The sequence below is a fragment of the Hypanus sabinus genome, chromosome 13 (genome assembly GCF_030144855.1).
Source record: "Hypanus sabinus isolate sHypSab1 chromosome 13, sHypSab1.hap1, whole genome shotgun sequence".
Taxonomy (NCBI): Eukaryota; Metazoa; Chordata; class Chondrichthyes; order Myliobatiformes; family Dasyatidae; genus Hypanus; species Hypanus sabinus.
In genome coordinates, this window is record NC_082718.1 from 14,761,568 (window position 1) to 14,779,841 (window position 18,274).

General features: G+C 47.6%; 1 protein-coding gene across 2 annotated transcripts in view; it reads left to right on the forward strand.

Annotated features, from left to right (window-relative positions):
• Positions 1 to 18,274, forward strand: part of kcp (kielin cysteine rich BMP regulator) — a 131,497-nt gene that overhangs the window by 93,286 nt on the left and 19,937 nt on the right. For both annotated transcript variants that reach the window (XM_059987118.1, XM_059987119.1), the window contains 10 exons: positions 1,449 to 1,625; positions 2,620 to 2,702; positions 2,923 to 3,013; positions 3,551 to 3,633; positions 5,117 to 5,290; positions 7,137 to 7,316; positions 12,780 to 13,044; positions 13,590 to 13,672; positions 16,613 to 16,780; positions 17,915 to 18,008. In XM_059987118.1, the coding sequence (XP_059843101.1) occupies positions 1,449 to 1,625; positions 2,620 to 2,702; positions 2,923 to 3,013; positions 3,551 to 3,633; positions 5,117 to 5,290; positions 7,137 to 7,316; positions 12,780 to 13,044; positions 13,590 to 13,672; positions 16,613 to 16,780; positions 17,915 to 18,008 (1,398 nt within the window). The remainder of the gene's footprint in view (positions 1 to 1,448; positions 1,626 to 2,619; positions 2,703 to 2,922; positions 3,014 to 3,550; positions 3,634 to 5,116; positions 5,291 to 7,136; positions 7,317 to 12,779; positions 13,045 to 13,589; positions 13,673 to 16,612; positions 16,781 to 17,914; positions 18,009 to 18,274) is intronic.

An 18,274-nucleotide genomic window follows, 5' to 3' on the forward strand; every position in this document is an offset into this window, starting at 1 on the left:
GCTGTTCCAAAATTATTGAGTTTGTGCTTTCAGGCTTCTGTACCTTCTTCCTGATACTAACAATGAGAACAAGGCATGACCAAGGTGAAAGGGGGTTCCATCAGATTGTGAGAGGGTTTCCTGAGGAATTGGGGTAGGATTTCTGTAGTGTTTGGTGTTTTTTCATCTGATTATGATTGGTGTAGGAAGTGTGTCATTTCCTACTTAATATTTTAGAGGATGGCTTATGGCTGATCTTGGAGATAGATGTTCCACTGACTTGGGAGCACCTGCCAACATGAGGAAATATTTTCCTACTGTTCATTATTTGTTGGGGATGTTTTCCATAATTTTTGTGGAAAAATTTCCAACGAATTTCCTTCTGCCTTTGTGTTAGGGTGTATTAACTGATGATATGGGAGGGTATTATCAATGGGTTTTTACAGAGGCATGGGAGGAGGTAACTATGTTTGAAGGCACCAGCACTGACCAGTGACTCTGATTGGCTAGTGTCTGCACAGAGTATTTTGTTATAATACTGGACAACAAATTCTTTCGAAAGTGTTGCTTCCTCAGAATTTTTTTATGTTTCTGATGGACTGCTTGAAGCTCGACACAAATATAATTTCAGATTACTTGTCTCACGTAGGAATTTGGAGAAACAAGAAATTAACTTTTATTGAATATAATGCACTTAATTGTATAATGGTGCTGACACTTTGGAACAGTTCAACTAACCTAAAAAATGTTTTGTTGATGATTTTCATTTGTACTTGGTGTCTGAGGCTTCTCATTTAAATGTCCAACAATAATCAGCCAACATTGATGGATCAGTTGCCCTGATACCATTTCTCCATGACCACAATATCCTGGTGAAACCTTTCACCATGTTCATCACTGACAATGCCAAGATTTGCAAGGAAGAAGTCTAAATGGGAATGCAGAAAATGAACCTTTAGTGACACGGTGCACTTCATGGTTTTGTTTGCTTGAAGCATGTTGTCAACCAGTTGCACTTAGTTTGGTGCTCTATAGTCATCAAGAAAATTTTCAACAACATCCTTGAATGCTTTCCTTGCGATTTTCTCGAGTCCCATCAGAAGTTCTTCAAATTGCCTGTCATTGAAGACCTGAATGATTTGTGGACAAAACAAAAATGCCTCCTTTGGCATCAGTTATTCTGATTTGAATTATTCAAAACTGGTGTGAGATGGGGAAATTTCATAATGATTTTCATGATCATCTGCCCAAAATCCATAAGAAACACCCACAAGTATTCAGGAAGAAAAATCTTTGTTGTCCAGTGTAATTTGTGGGCTTTGACTATTTTGGGAGCATTTCCTGCAGACTTTCTGGATGAGGGTTTGATTATTGCTCGTGTCCTCTGGAGGAAAGTTCCGCTCACCAGCTAAGGGGAAGTTCTCCCTGTGTTCTTGTACCTCCTGACTTTGCCTCCTTCTACTTTCCAGGCTGTAATTATATGGGGGTGGAGTATCTGAACGGCCAGGAGTTCCCTGGGCCATTGGACCCCTGCACCCGCTGTGAATGTATGAATGGGTTTGTCAGCTGCTCGAAGAGACCGTGCTACAGCCCCAGTTGCAGCCATCCCATCAACCTCCCCACACAGTGCTGCCCTGTCTGTGAAGGTAAAGACACCGCTTTATCAGAGTCAGCCCAAAGGGAGACTGGCCAAGGCAAATCTTTGTCAGCTGCAAGAGGGAGGCTGAGAGACAACTATTGGTGAAGTATTTACAAGGAACCTGAGGGGGAGCGAGCTGCCAGCCAAAGTAGTGGATGCAGGTTCAATTGCAACATTTAAGAGAAGTTTGGATAGGTACATGGATGAGAAGGGAATAGAGGGTCATGGTCTGGATGCGAGTAGATGGGACTAGCCAGGAAAATGGGTCAGCACGAACTAGGTGGACCAGAGGACTGGTTAATGTGCTGTGGTACTCTGTCTGTATCTCCCAAGAGAAAGGGTCTGTGTACACATGCAGTACCAGACTGGGAGTGGGAAAGGGGCTTAGAAATATCATTCTTATTTCCAGAGGAAGAACAATTTAGAGAGTCTGAACAAGCCACAGAAATGTCCAGGAAGGAGAGCAACGAAGAGTCATCAACAAGAGTACTAAGGTTCAGGACTGAGAGACACCAGTACTGACATCTAGAGGGAGGAGGAGATAGGGAAGCATGATGGTGCGAGGTGATTAGAAAAACATATTTACACTGTCAGTGAAAAGAATATGGAATCCATATTCCCAGAATATGCCTGGGTCAGCTGGCATCACTCAATGGGAAGCTAATGAAGCACAAGAGTAAGAAGAGGAACAATTTATCAATATGGGGGAGGAAAACTTAGGGTTGGAAGATAGAACATTAACATAACCATCTGAGCTAAGTGGCCTCTTTGTGTCATCGAAGTTCAAAGTAAATTTATTATGGAAGTGTATATATGTCACCATAATCAACTCAGAGATTCGTTTTCTTGTGGGCATACTCAATAAATCCATAATAGAATAATAACCATAATAGAATCAATTAATTTTAATGTTTAAAACTTGTAAAATTTGTTGTAAACTTTTGATTAGTTCTGCCATTGTGTGAAGATGGCATTATTCACAATCAATCTGGTATTCGCAGGCTGTTACTATGCTGGTGTTGCTATTGGCAATGGACAGACATTTGCGGACCCAAGTGACTTGTGCTCTCAGTGTACCTGCCGGGTGAGTATTAGAAGCATGATGTGGAAGAGATGGGATGGATGAGGATTAATATTCACTCACTCCACTCCCTGTGTTGGAAAGAGTTGACCTTCTACCACCATATCCTTAACCTCAGTCCCCAGCCTCACAATCCCACCCTTTTCTCGCTGCATCTTTATCTACTGGCCGCAAAGTGGAAACCCCTCAGTCTGTTCAAGCTCTGCTCTACGCTGTGTTTCAGATGGGCTCAGTGCAATGTGTGAGGAAGCTGTGTGCTCCAGCTCCCTGCTCCCATCCCATCGCTGGACCCTGTGACTGCCCCCAGTGTGATGGTGAGTGGGAACTGCAGTTGCAACCCGATTGCCTTACCTTCAAACTTAAAATGACTGCTGGAAATCATAAATTTAAACAGAAGATCATGGAAGCACTCAGTAGGTTGGACAGCATCTGTGGAAAGTAAAGTTCACAAGTCAGGTCAAAGGGCTTCATCAGATGAAGTAGGAATTAGCCCTTTGGCCCCTCAGACCTGCTCCACTGTACAACAACATCACATCTGATTGTCTATCTTGGCAAATTCATTTACTTTTTTTAATATCCAGAAGAAAAAATGTTGATCTCTGCTCAAAAGCAATGTCTGAGTGAGTTCCCCTTTCCCTCCAGGACTAGAGAATTCCAAAGATTCATACCCTCCTAGTGAAGATATTGCTTATCATCTCAGTCCTGACTGTCCTGGCCATTAAACTACTGTTCATTTCTGAAGAAGGAACTGGTCTCTGACACCTCACAAGGGATAGTTCTCAAAATTTACTGTGGTTCACACAATAGTGGATGATATTTGTTAGTTGCCTCCTCCTCTGTCTTTTTTTTAGGTTGTCATTTCCATGGTGAAGATTATGCAGAAGGAGCGACATTCCCTGCACCCAAAGGGAAATGTAAGGAGTGCCGGTGCTGGGTAAGATTCTCCTGGTCTGATGTCTATCCTGGTAAAGTCATTCAAGGCCATTGATGTCATTAATCGTTGGACCATGTGTGAATAATCAGTACTTATTATGACTGAGAGGAAAATACATGTGTCCTTGAGTTAGAAATTTGTCTAAGCCACAACCAAAGGCCAACCTACCAATGTGGGCTGATATCCAAGGTACAGTAGTGACAGAATGCCATTCCATCCTGTCTTTTTGACAAGATGTTAAACAGAGGCTTTATGTCTTCTCACAGGAAGGTGTTAAAAAAAAATCCACATTCATGATTTGCTGAAGAGAATATAATCTCCCAAATCCAACAGCATGATTTTGGTATTTCTACCCTCTCCATTTGTAAGATCTTTATTGAGGGCCAACTCATTGAGTTGGTTCCCTATATAATAGTAGTGACAAGAGATTAAAAAGAATTCATTGCACGTAGAACTATTGAAGATGAACTTCCAGATCAGTCAAAATGATCTGTTCTATTGTATCTCAGTAACTGGCAGAGATTCATGAGGAGGGATGAGCAATAGTGAGATGTTCTCTGCTCTTCATATCCATTATATTCATCTGTACCACAGTGGATCTGTGCACCTGGTACCATGGTTGACGAGACTTTTGATACCAGGAGTGATGGGAATGTTGGTGCCATGATTGGCTGGGTAACTGATACTTCGATTGACTTGTAATTGGAATCACATTTGACTGAGTTGTTCATAACATGTTCAAAATGATCACTAGAAAAGTTGCCAAAAGGGCATTTGGCACTGTGCCCAAGTAAGTACTTGGTATCCATGGGACTGATCTAGTAGATTATTTTGGATTGTTGTATTTTACTTCTATTCATGCCCCAACACATTTTCAGCTTGCTCTTTGTTTTAAGACATTACAAAGTTGTATACTATTTTTTTTCCAGCGAACCCAATAATTATAAAAGTAGTGGAAGAATGAGGGTCTAATGAGTTTAAAAGAAGCTTGAGAAAGAGATGTTAAAAAGAAACTTCGTCTCTTCTCCCAGCCGAATGTAAAACATGGCTTTTCTCACTTTGAAGAGAAGAATAGATCCTAAAAGGAATGTCAAACCAGAGCCCTCATTAAGTTAAAGGAAGTGTGGATACAAGTCCCTAGTGTCCGTAAAGTTAGAAGTGTCCATGAAGTTAAAAAGAGCATGGTAAAATTAAAGGAAAAGCAGGACACAAGATGGGTGAGAGACACTGAATCATAGGGATTCTAAACGATAGGATACCAGATTATTACAGTTATACTGCATCATGGTTGAGTGGACTGTTAGAGCTGTATTTGAGTGGGGTATTGGTAATCTGTTTGACTGTGCACTGTGATGTTTGGGCTGATACGACAGCAGTGGTTGGATAGGCAGTGAGTGCTTTGGTGGCTGAAGTGTGCTCTGCATTAAGTAATAGGTTGGTCAGAGAACAGTACAATAATCTTTATTTTGTCTCCTTGCTTTAGAAAGGACAAGTGATCTGTGACACGAAACAGTGCAGGGAAGTGCTGTGTCCCCACCCTGCAATCAATCACTGCGGCTGTCCAGTGTGTGAGGGCTGTTGGTACAAAGAGAGAGATTGTAAAAATGGTGAAACGTTCCCAGACCCAAACAACAAGTGTAACCGCTGCAACTGTGTGGTAAGGAATAGTAACACTGTGTGGTTGTGCGCAGTGGGACCAGCCAACCCTCAATCTGTTTTGTTTGCGACTTCCATGCAATTACTCTGACTAGCTGGGGAAATACAATATCTGGGCAGAAACAGGAAATGCTGAGAACACTCAGCCGGTCAGGCAGCATCTGTGGAAACAGACTTAACATTTCAAATCGAAGAAGTTTCATCACAAATATTATCAGAAAAGTAATTTTTTTTCCAACTTATACATTATTTTTGCATCTGGCACACTTGACCACAATAAACCAGACTGAAATGTGTGACAGGAGACAGGATTCCTTTCTCATATTCACTTTCTATTCTGTTATAAGTAAAACAGAAACTGCTTCAAAATCTTTCAGTCGAGCAACATCTCAATGGGGGGGGGGGGGAATTCAGAAGATGAGATTAAATGATTAATGATAAATGGCAGCTCATGATTCAAGCAGGACTCAAACTAAATGTGTGCTCAGGTTGTGTAAATGGAAGTAGAATATTTAAATAGAGCTGTTGAGGAAAGGATGAGAGCAGCTAGTTATGCTCTACAATTGTAAAAGTTTTGGAACAAAGTGCTATTCTGTGCTAAGTCAAAAGATTATGTTGAACTGCAATGAAGCAGGGTAACAGATTGAGAATGGAGAGTTTAGAATGGAAATCAGATAGATTCATTTAAATATCTAAAGCTCAAATTTATATTGAAAGATGTATTCAGTAAAAAAGTAGCATGATCTATAACTGATCTCTGACATAAAGAAGATAGCATCCTAAACAGCAAATTCAACAGCAAAAGTTGAATTTTGAGCTTGTGACCTTGGATGACAGGATGGTAGGAAGTAAACTGGGGGTGGGGGGGGAGGTTGTATCTCCTGGATATGATTGGTAAATGTCATGAGAAAGGATGGGAATGTTATAGATGATTGTAGAGTTGACCGGGTTGTTGGGGTGGGACCTGTCCCTTTGGAAGGGGAAAAAGGGGTATGCTTAGTTTTAGGTGGTGGATATAGCCACCTAAACCTTCCAAAACAGAGGAAGTATAAGGGGAACACAACTGGGAATGAAGATAAGCAGTGAGAGGAGAAGTATGGAAAGTGAAATGGGATCATAGAAGCCTTCTGAATAATCCCTGGTCAAAGACAATGGGATACTGCTATGTAGGGTGTCATTATCAGAGCAGATGCAATAGAAACAGGATGCAGAAATGACATCCTTCTTGTGACCATTCTCCTTCCAGGCTTGTAAAGTTTATGGTTGATCTGAGTGAGTAACAAGTGTAGATACTTGAGGATGAGTTTCTCAGAAGCCTCTGTCCCTTCACCTGCCCCAGCTCAGTCTAATACCCAAGGGATGGTCCCCTTGAATCGCAGATCAATAGGTTACCCCTGAATTAATGGCATGGACTGTTGGAAATGTCTGTTTGGCTGCCAGTGTAGTGGCATCCGCACTGGACCTCAGAGCAAGTTCAATCTGAGTGGGTCCTTGCACACCTTCCATCCATGCTCAATTGAGCATCAAGTTAGCAACTCGGACCCGTGAACCAGACAACCACGAAAGAAATGGCTAGGTTGCCACCCGACGGGCCAAACAAGGAGGAACTTTTTTTTTTATGTTACTGTTTGAAATAGCTGTCCTAAGCCTGGCTGGCTAGCACCTTGCAGCAATGCTGTTTCTGTTTCAGATTACAGCATCCACGGTGTAATTTGTGCCCTTTAGCACAGCTGTCTTTAGTTCTTATTGTAGACAAGAGACCCTACAGCCAGCTTCTTACTTTCCGGTGTTTGCTTCTCTGTTAATAATGCTCAGCATGTTTATGGCAGTACGGTGCTTTATTCCAGAATGGAGCAGTTACCTGTGGGTCTGTTCCCTGCCCATCCATCACATGTCAGAACCCAGTGACTCCTCGCGGTGAATGCTGCCCACAGTGTACTGGGATCTGCCACTACCTGGGTCAGGTGTACGAGAGTGGAGTCACCTTCAACTCGCCCACAGAGAAGTGCTCAGAGTGCACTTGCCTGGTAAGTCCTCATCCCTTAACCTTCCTTTCCCATCTGAGGTGTACGTGGGTTGTGGGAGGAAATTGGTGTTATAGAATGCACAGGAATGGAATGGGAAATGGTGACTGATGCAGTAAGACTACAATGAAAGAAATGTGCCTCAAGGCCCATCATCCAAAGAAAGTCTGTGACTCAACTTCTACATTATCTCCACATCTTCACTTTTATTCCCTTCCCGGCACATGATCTATTGGTTGCACTGTTAAGAAACTTTTCAACGAAGCACACATGGCTTCTGAAATAGAAAAGTCCAAAGATTCATAGCATTTTATTAAAGAATATTCCCCTTAGTCCTCAACTACTGACCCTTTAAGTTGAAACTGCAGCCTCCAGTTAGAGGCTTCCCTAGGGAATAGTCTCTTGTCATCCAAGTCCTTTAGGTATGTTACGTGTTCAGCTGAGCTCTCCTCTTGGTCGTCTAAACTCCAGAGAATATTCCATCCTGAAAGTGGCTTCTCAGCTCTATAAGCAGATACTGTAGCGGTGTGCTACAAGCAGCGCTAAAATTACGACACGGAGTCGGTAACTGCAGTCGAAGGAAAAACTTTATTCGAAAACTTCAGCCTCACTTTTAAGCCTCTGTCAACCGGCCCCCCATGGCGAAGAGGCTCCAAAGCTCTGTGCTCGCAAACCCCGTAGGCTATCTAATTGTGAGTCGGTTCGGATACGCTAGGAAATGAGGCGCTACATAACCCCCCCCCCCCCAGAACCGGCGATACACCCCCCAATGTCCACAGCCTGGGCCAGAACCTGCTTGGGAGGTCGGCCTCTGCGCCGAGGCGCCGGAAACTCGGCCGGTTGCGCCAGGTCCACATGGGCCGGCTTGAGGCGGTCCACCGTGAAAACCTCCTCCTTCCCCCCAACGTCCAGCACGAACGTGGACCCGTTGTTCCGGAGCACCGTAAACGGCCCCTCGTATGGCCGCTGCAGTGGTGGCCGATGCCCGCCCCGTCGTACAAACACAAACTTACAGTTCCGTAGGTCTTTGGGTACGCAGGTCGGGTGCCGCCCATGCTGTGAAGTGGGTATGGGGGCCAGGTTACCGAGCCTCTCGCGAAGTCTGCCCAGGACTGCAGCGGGTTCTTCCTCTTGCCCCCTCGGGGCTGGTAGGAACTCCCCGGGGACGGCCAGGGGCGCGCCGTATACCAACTCGGCCGACGAGGCGTGCAGGTCGTCCTTGGGCGCTGTGCGGATGCCGAGAAGGACCCAGGGAAGCTCGTCCGCCCAGTTGGCTCCTCGCAGGCGGGCCATGAGGGCCGACTTCAGGTGACGGTGGAAACGCTCCACTAGCCCGTTCGACTGTGGGTGGTAGGCAGTGGTGTGGTGCAGCTGAGTCCCCAAAAGGCTGGCCATAGCTGACCACAGGCTGGAGGTGAACTGGGCGCCTCTGTCGGAGGTAATGTGGGCTGGTACACCAAAGCGGGATATCCAGGTGGCGAGCAGGGCTCGGGCGCAAGATTCGGAGGTGGTGTCGGTGAGCGGGACCGCCTCTGGCCATCTTGTGAACCGGTCCACGATAGTCAGGAGGTAACGCGCTCCGCGCGACACTGGCAGGGGGCCCACGATATCCACATGAATGTGGTCGAAACGCCGGTGGGCGGGATGGAACTGCTGCGGTGGGGCTTTGGTGTGCTGCTGAACCTTGGCCGTCTGGCAGTGCATGCACGTTCTGGCCCATTCACTGACCTGTTTGCGGAGACCGTGCCAAACGAACCTGCTGGAAACCAGCCGGACAGTTGTCCGGATGGAGGGATGCGCCAAGTTATGAATGGAGTCGAAAACACGTCGCCGCCAGGCTGCGGGGACGACCGGACGGGGCTGGCCGGTGGCGACGTCACAGAGTAGGGTCCTCTCACCTGGGCCCACGGGGAAGTCCTGGAGCTGCAAACCAGAGACTGCAGTCCTGTAACTCGGAATCTCCTCATCTACCTGCTGTGCCTCTGCCAGTGCCTCAAAGTCTACCCCTTGGGAAAGGGCATGAACGGTAGGGCGAGAGAGCGCATCCGCCACGACATTGTCCTTACCCGAGACGTGCCGGACATCCGTTGTGTATTCAGAGATGTAGGACAGGTGGCGTTGCTGGCGGGATGACCAGGGGTCGGATGCTTTCGTAAACGCAAAGGTAAGCGGTTTGTGGTCCGTGAACGCGGTGAAGGGCCGACCTTCTAGGAAGTACCTGAAATGCCGGATTGCCAGGTAGAGCGCCAACAGTTCCCGGTCGAAAGCACTGTACTTGAGCTCGGGTGGCCGCAGGTGTTTGCTGAAAAACGCCAGGGGTTGCCAGCGACCTGCGATGAGCTGCTCCAGCACCCCACCGACTGCCGTGTTTGATGCGTCCACTGTGAGGGCGGTAGGGGTGTCCATTCTGGGATGTACTAGCATTGCGGCGTCAGCCAAAGCTTCCTTCGTTTGAACGAAAGCGGCGGCGGACTCCTCGTCCCAGGTAATGTTCTTGCTCGGACCCGACATCAGGGCGAACAGGGGGCGCATGATCCGGGCAGCTGAAGGGAGGAAGCGGCGGTAGAAATTGACCATACCTACGAATTCCTGAAGGCCTTTGATCGTGGTGGGTCGGGGGAAGTGGCGGACCGCATCTACCTTAGCGGGCAGAGGGGTTGCCCCGTCTTTAGTAATCCTGTGGCCCAGGAAGTCAATGGTATCAAGTCCGAACTGGCATTTGGCAGGGTTGATTGTAAGACCGTACTCACTCAGTCGGGCGCAGAGTTGACGGAGGTGGGACAGATGCTCCTGACGACTGCCGCTGGCTACGAGGATGTCATCCAAATAGATGAACGCGAAGTCCAGGTCCCGTCCCACCGCGTCCATTAACCGCTGGAACGTCTGTGCGGCATTCTTCAGGCCGAACGGCATGCGGAGGAACTCGAAGAGGCCAAACGGGGTGATGAGAGCCGTTTTGGGGACGTCGTCAGGATGCATCGGGATTTGATGGTACCCTCGGACAAGGTCGACCTTGGAGAAGATCCGGGCGCCGTGCAGGTTTGCCGCAAAGTCCTGAATGTGCGGCACAGGGTAGCGGTCCGGTGTGGTAGCCTCGTTCAGCCTGCGGTAGTCGCCGCACGGTCTCCAGCCCCCCGTCGCTTTGGGCACCATGTGCAGGGGGGAAGCCCAGGGGCTGTCGGACCGCCGGATGATCCCCAATTCCTCCATTCTCTGGAACTCCTCCTTCGCCAGTCGGAGCTTGTCCGGGGGAAGCCGCCGAGCACGGGCATGGAGGGGTGGTCCCTGTGTCGGGATGTGGTGCTGTACGCCGTGCCTGGGCATGGCTGCTGTGAACTGCGGTGCCAGAACCGATGGGAACTCCGCCAGGACCCTGGTGAAATCGTTGTCGGACAGCGTGATGGAGCCGAGGTGAGGGGCTGGCAACTGGGCCGCGCCCAGGGAGAACGTCTGAAAGGTCTCGGCGTGTACCAGTCTCTTCCTGGGCAGGTCAACCAGCAGGCTGTGAGCTCGCAAAAAATCCGCACCCAGAAGCGGTTGGGCTACGGCGGCCAGTGTGAAGTCCCACGTGAACTGGCTGGGGCCGAACAGTAGCTGCACCTGACGGGTGCCATAGGTCCGTACTGCGCTGCCATTCACGGCCCTCAGGGGGGGACCCGGTGCCCTGCTGCGGGTGTCGTAACTCGTCGGAGGTAAAACGCTGATCTCAGCCCCAGTATCGACCAAAAACCGGCGTCCCGACCTTCTATCCCACACATACAGGAGGCTATCCCGATGGCCAGCCGCCGTAGCCATCAGCGGCGGCTGGCCCTGGCGTTTCCCGGGAACTTGCAGGGCGGGCGGCAACGGCGGGCTTCTGCGCCCCACTGCTGGTGGTAGAAGCACCAGTGGTCATTGGGCCGGGGGTTAGTGGGCTCTGCGGCCGGGCCTGGACTGGTTTGCTGCCGGGAGCGTGGCTGGGAGATCTGTGCGATGGACGCCCCGCTCACCTTTTTGGCGTTCCACAGCAAGTCCGCCCGGGCTGCCACCTTCCGGGGGTCACTGAAATCCGCGTCGGACAGCAGCAGGCGTATGTCCTCGGGCAGCTGCTCCAGGAACGCCTGCTCAAACATGAGGCCTGTGTGTCCCTCGGCCAGAGACAACATCTCATTCATTAAAACCGATGGAGGTCTGTCGCCCAAGCCATCCAGGTGCAGTAAACGGGCAGCCCACTCGTGCCGTGAGAGTCCGAAAGTCCTGAGGAGCAGGGCTTTGAATTCCGTGTACTTGCCGTCTGCCGGGGGCGACTGTACGAACTCCGCGACCTGGGCAGCTGTGTCCTGGTCGAGGGAGCCCACCACGTAGTAGTAGCGGGTGTCTTCTGAGGTGATCCGGCGAACGTGGAATTGGGCTTCGGCTTGCTGGAACCATAGGTCCGGGCGCTGTGTCCAGAAACCCGGCAGTTTCAACGAAACCGCATGAACAGAGGCGGCGTCGGTCATTTCTGGTCCAAAAATCGTTTGGACCGTCGGGGTCACCAATTGTAGCGGTGTGCTACAAGCAGCGCTAAAATTACGACACGGAGTCGGTAACTGCAGTCGAAGGAAAAACTTTATTCGAAAACTTCAGCCTCACTTTTAAGCCTCTGTCAACCGGCCCCCCATGGCGAAGAGGCTCCAAAGCTCTGTGCTCGCAAACCCCCGTAGGCTATCTAATTGTGAGTCGGTTCGGATACGCTAGGAAATGAGGCGCTACAATACAATCATTCCCCATATAATATTCCATCAGCAACATCCTGCCCAATCACTGACTATCTCAACAGCTTCTGAACTAAGGAGTTATATGTTGTCACCAAACCTCGGTACATCTTGTTCTCCGTTCCTTCAATGACATCATTTAAAAAGATGATAAATGTTGGAGGTCCAAGCTCTCTTTCTCACACTGGTGCATCGCAGGCTGTGAAAGAACAGTGATAAATGGCTGTGGGAAGGGAGTGCTTGCAAGCTTAAGTATGGAAGGACTACTAAGAGTTGGAGAGACCATCTTAAAGGTCTTTGTCAGGGGTCAAAGGTTATGGGGAGAAGGAAGTAGGATGGGGTTGAGAGGATAACAAATCAACCATGGTGGAATGGCAGAGCAGCTTCCGTGGGCTGAACGGCCTGATTCTGCTCTTATGTCATTTGGTCTAAACTAGGGGTTCCCAACCTTTTTAATGCCAAAGCGCATTACCATGAACAGAGGGGTCTGTGGGCCCCATGTTGGGAACCCCTGGTCTAAAGGGATAGATCCTTCTGTCCAATAAGAGAGGGTGAGGCAAGAATGTCCAAGGTGGGTGGTGTCTTTGATTGTGTTAGCTGCTTTACCAAGCCAGCAAGAAGTGTAGGCAGAGATGATGCATGAGGGGATTAGCTGAAGAGTGGGGTTATTGGGCCAGCTGCCGTGCTCCAGTTTGCTATTTAGTTCTCTTATTCGTTTTTCCGTCCTCAGGCTGAGGTGGTGACCTGCCGGCAAAAGCCTTGTCCCATGCAGTGCACCTATCCAGTCCCCAGTACTGCCTGCTGTCCCGTCTGCAATCACTGTTTGTTTGAGGGCTTGGAGTACAAAAACCTGAAAACCTTCTCCCCTCCATCGGACCCCTGTAAACGCTGCAACTGTCTCAATGGGAATGTGTTGTGTTTGGAGGTTGTGTGCCCTCCAGTAACCTGTTTGGAGCCGATTACTAAACCAAACCAGTGCTGTCAAGAGTGTCCAGGTATGTCCCATGCTTAAGGAGAATAGAGAAAAAAAAACATTGGTTGTAAATTCAGATTGTTTGGTCAGAAAGTCAAGCGTAAAGGCAGTTCAGTTGTTGTGAAGTCTGTCCATGTTTGTTGTAGACTATTCAATCTGACCTTGGAGAGATATCAAAGAAGATTGAAGATAGTTATATGTCACTTCCAGTGCACAAGTGTAAAGGAGAACAAAATAATTGTTACTCTGGATCAGGTGCAGCAGAAAATAACCACGATAAGATGACAAGCATGATAATAATTTTAAAAAACACAATAAATATAAGTACTTCGATAGCTTATGCACACAGATCGACTGTATGTCCATAAAGGGACTAGGCACAGGAATGTCTGCACATAAGGTGGCCAGCAGAAAATGGTAAAGTAGTGGTGGTTGGGAGTGTGGGAGTTCTAATATCTTGCTAATAACATGGGTTTCTTTGTAAATATGTATAATAGGGGGTTTAGCTCCAAAGAAGAAGATATGATGAGTGAGATGTGATCAATTGTGTGCTTTGTTTTTCCACAGTCTGTATTCACCAAGGAAAGAATTATGCGGAAGGATCACATTGGGTTTCAACCACAAACCCCTGCTACAAGTGTGTGTGTACAGTGAGTAGCCTATTGATGTCAATCAAAGTAGTAGGTCCTTAGGATCAGCTGGTTATTAACAACAACAAGGGAGTCTCAGTGGGACACAGAATGCCCAAGAAGGTAGGGATGATCACTTTGGACTCTCACTCTTAGTTAAAGTTGCTAAGTCAGTAAGACGCAACACATCCAATGCCAGCACCTGATTTTGAGTCAGAACATTCTCCAGTGCAGTGCAGATGGAGGCAAACACTCTACAGGATAGATGAGGTAGCTGGAGCTAAACGATGACATGTACAAATGGTCGCAAGATTACAAACAACAATTTTTCTATATTTATTAAATTGATTTGAACTGGTAGATTCTCTGTTTGCTTAATGAACATATGTGGCTGTGACTTATAAACTCTCTTTGCAAACGCATAGAAGCATAGAAAACCTACAGGCCCTTCAGCCCAGAAAGCCGAACACGTCCTTACCTGAGAAAATACCTAGGGTTACACGTCACCCTCTATTTTTCTGAGCTGCATGTATCTATCCCAGGAGTCTCTTAAATGACCCTATCTTATCTGCCTCCACCAACGTCGCTGGCAGCCCATTCTACACATTCACCACTCTCTGTGTAAAAAATACTTACCCTTGACATCTCCTCTGTATCTACTTCCAAGCACCTTGAAACTGTGCCCTCTCGTGCTAGCCTTTTCAGCCCTGGAGAAAAGCCTGTAACTATCCACATGATCAATGAGTCTCATCATCTTATACGTCTCTATCAGGTCACCTCTCATCCTCCATCGCCCCCAGGAGAAAAGGCCGAGTTCACTCAACCTATTCTCATAAGGCATACTCCCCAGTCCAGGCAACATCCTTGTAAATCTCCTCTGTACCCTTTCTAAGGTTTCCACATCGACAAATGAAAGAACTAGAAGCAGAATTAGGCCATCTGGCCCTTCAGACCTGCTGCTCCATTCATCAAGGTCTCAGCTCATTGTCGCCTCAACATAATCCTACGCTATCCTCGTATCCATGATTCCCGTAATACAGTACACACTTTGTCCAGCATCCTTGGGGAATGGGAAGTGTTGGTTAGTTGGGGGTTAACTTGTGTTTTTACATCATCAGTTACATTTAACATCATAGTATGAGGGAAATGAAATCTAGTACCAGGTAATGTGTTGGAAATCAGCATTACCCAGGAGGCAAGAAGAAAGATGTAAGCAATGTATAGAGGCAAGCAATTCCTTGGAACTCCCTGACTTTCACCCAGAGATTCCCTCAGTGCTGCCCTGATGGTGTCCTGGGCATTCTCTGAGTGCTGCCCCAGCGTCCTCCCAGACACCCTCACTACTGACCCGGCATCACGCAGATGCTCTCTCCCTGCTGAGTGGACATTGCTTAGACCAGGGGTTCCCAGCCATTATTATGCAAAGGACTAATACCATTTAGCCCAGGTTGGGAACTCCCAGCTTAGACACGCCCTTGTAGGTGTCCTGATATTGGCCCAAGCACCCCTGTGACAGTGACCAGTTTTAGCCCAGTTACTCCCACTGAATGGTAAGATACTGGTGACTGCCTGTTCCAAAAGTACAGCTAACTGAGCTTGTATTTTAAAAGCCAAGTCATTGATGTAGATGGGGCTCGAGCTCCATGTCCTGTCAGCCTGAGAAGAATGTTTATTCCCATTTTTCACTTTTGTTTAATAACCGGTTTTCATTCTAAGCCAGTACATTGCCCTCAAATCCATATGCCCTACCTTTCGTGACCAACCCTCTGTGTAAGACATCATTGAAACCCTTCTGAAATCCAAATGCAGCACGTCCCTTTCTCTTTCCTGCCACTTGCATCCTCAAAGAGCTCAATAAAAAATAGAGAGGAATATTTGGCAATACGTTCTATAACAGAGCAAGAATTCTCTATTGTTATATGTGGCCTTTGAGACTTCCCAGCTGGACATCGTACTGGAATAACATGCAACAATGTGGAGATCATGATGATGTACTCAAGCATTTAGCAGAGCTATCACCACCTTATGTACCCAGCAGAGATTTGGAGGGTTCAATCCCAGATAATGCCAGCCTGTCTCACGCAGAACATCTGCCAATGTCTGCCCTCCACTATCAGAATCAGAATCAGGTTTAATATCACCCGCATATGTCATGAATTTTTTTGACTTTGTGGTAGCATTACAATGCAGTATGTAATAATAGGGAAAAAAAGCTGTGAATTACAGTAAATATAAATATATAAAATTGTTGAATTAAATTAGTAGTGTAAAATAGAAATTTTAAAAAAGTAGTGAGATAGTGTTCATGGGTTCAATGTCCATTTTAAAATCGGGTGGCAGAGGGGAAGAAGTTGTTACTGAATCATTGAGTGTGTGCCTTCAGGCTCTTATACCTCCTTCCTGATGGTGACAATAAGAACAGGGCATAACCTGGGTGGTGGGGGTCCTTAATGATGAATGCCACCTTTCTGAGGCATCACTCCTTGAAGATGCCCTGGATATTACGGAGGCTAGTGCCCATGATGAAGCTGGCTAAGTTTACAACTCTCTGTAGCTTACTTCAATCCTGTGCAGTAGTCACACCCCACCCCCATGCAGCCAGTTAAAATGCTCTCCACAGTACATCTGTAGAAATTTGTGTGTCTTAGGTGACGTAGCAAATCTGATCAAACTGTTATGAAATATAACCCCTGTCATGCCTTCTTTGTAGCTGCGTCGATATATCGTGCCCTTTCTCGCTTATATCCGCTCAAATTTTCTATCTCCCTCTCCCTCATTGCATGGTTTGTATCACGGACATTCTGTGGTCTGCTCGTGTTCTCTTTCACTTATAATCTCTCCTGTCACGATGTTCTGTGCCCCTCTCTTTCCCATGTGCTCTGTCTTGGTCCCTCTCACTATATTCCAGTCTCTGTCTCTCACTCCTCCACCCTCTCACTCGGTGCATTTTTTTCCCTGTAGCGAGGCAAGGTGACCTGCTTGGAGCCAGAATGTGAGGTCATGTGCCGGTACCCCACACACATTCCTGGCCAGTGTTGCCCAGTTTGTCACGACTGCTACTTTGAAGACAACATCTACAGAGACGGGGAATCTTTCAAACCGGACCCCTGCAGAGACTGTTCATGCAGCGTAAGGGCTAATTTAAATCAAAGGTTAAAGATTAGCTTTGTTTCTCACCTGTACATCAAAACATTGAAGCATATGGTGAGATGCAGCATTTGTGTCAATTCAAGTCAGCAAGGATCGTGCTGGGCAGCCCCTAAGTGTTGCCATGTTTTTGGCACCAATGTAGCATACCCACAACTTACTAATCCTAACTGTACATCTTTGCAGCGTGGGAGATAACCAGAGCAACCTGGGAGAAGCCCATGCAGTCATGGGGAAAAGGTACCAACTCCTTCCAGACAGTGGCAAGAATTGAATTCCTTTCTCACAGCTGGATGCCATGAAGCGTTACTCTCACTGCTACGCTACCGTGCCACCCTCTCGGTTGCTCTGTAGGTAATGTTCTCTCCATAGAAATGGATCCTCTGCTCTGAGTCATGGTTGGAAGTTCTCTGGTGTGACCCACAGACCCCATTCACCTACATTGGGCAGGCAGCAAAGCCAGCCCACCATGCTGCTTGGATGAGGAGCAAGGGTGGTCACCAGGAGACAGGTGAGCAGTGGATGTGGTGAGGACCTCATATGGAAACCATTTTACCCTCTCTTTAGTGAGGATCTCCACCAATCTCCTTAAACCCAATCTATTGCGGAGTGCTGGTTTCCTGCACCTAGCTTTGAAATTCAGATCTCCCTTTCCTTTCCAAAGAGAAGGAACTCGGAAAGAATTCTGACAATAAATTTCCTTGCCAGTCTGTGAATCTGGCAGGATCACAGATGGAAAGTGAGGTAAATTTGAGTAGAGAGTGCGAATGTGGTCTCACCAGCCCGGAAGTAACCACCCCCGACACCTCCTGTGTATACCAGGTGCATGGACGGTGGAACTACAGTCCTGTTCTCCCATTTCCCAGGCTGGGTCTATGGTGCTGAAGCTGTGAGTTTTCTCCCAGTATGAGCAAGAGACTCCTGTGATAACTTCCCTTTGTCAAACTGGCCAGACTGACTTGCTGAAGACCCTGGAACGGAAGTCATGTGCACTCTCAGTGGCTCCTCATGTTGTCCCACCACATTACACCAGAAGTGCTGGTTTGATTATGGGGATCTGAGTATGGATGGTTGGGTTGAAGGCTCACATTGTGATGTTTAATCCCTCTGTTGCAGGGTGGTGATGTTCACTGTTTGACCACTGAGTGCCCAACACTTAACTGTGGGCAACAGGTTACACCTGCGGGATCTTGCTGCCCACAGTGCCGAGGTAAGATTCTGTTCCTCCACCCCCACTCCTCACCTCTCCCTACCTCTCTCTCCCCATTTCCCTCCTTTGCTCTCCCTTCCTCCTTCACCACCCCTCTCTCTCTCACTTCCTGCATCTCTTTTCCATTCTCTTCAAACTCCAACCCCTCCATCCCCCTCACCTCCCCTCCCCAACCCTGCTCTTAATAGATACAGGGGCACATCGACTGTTGATTTCAGCTTTGGCAAAGACTGAGGTACCCCTCTTCCTTCATCTCAGTATCTTTG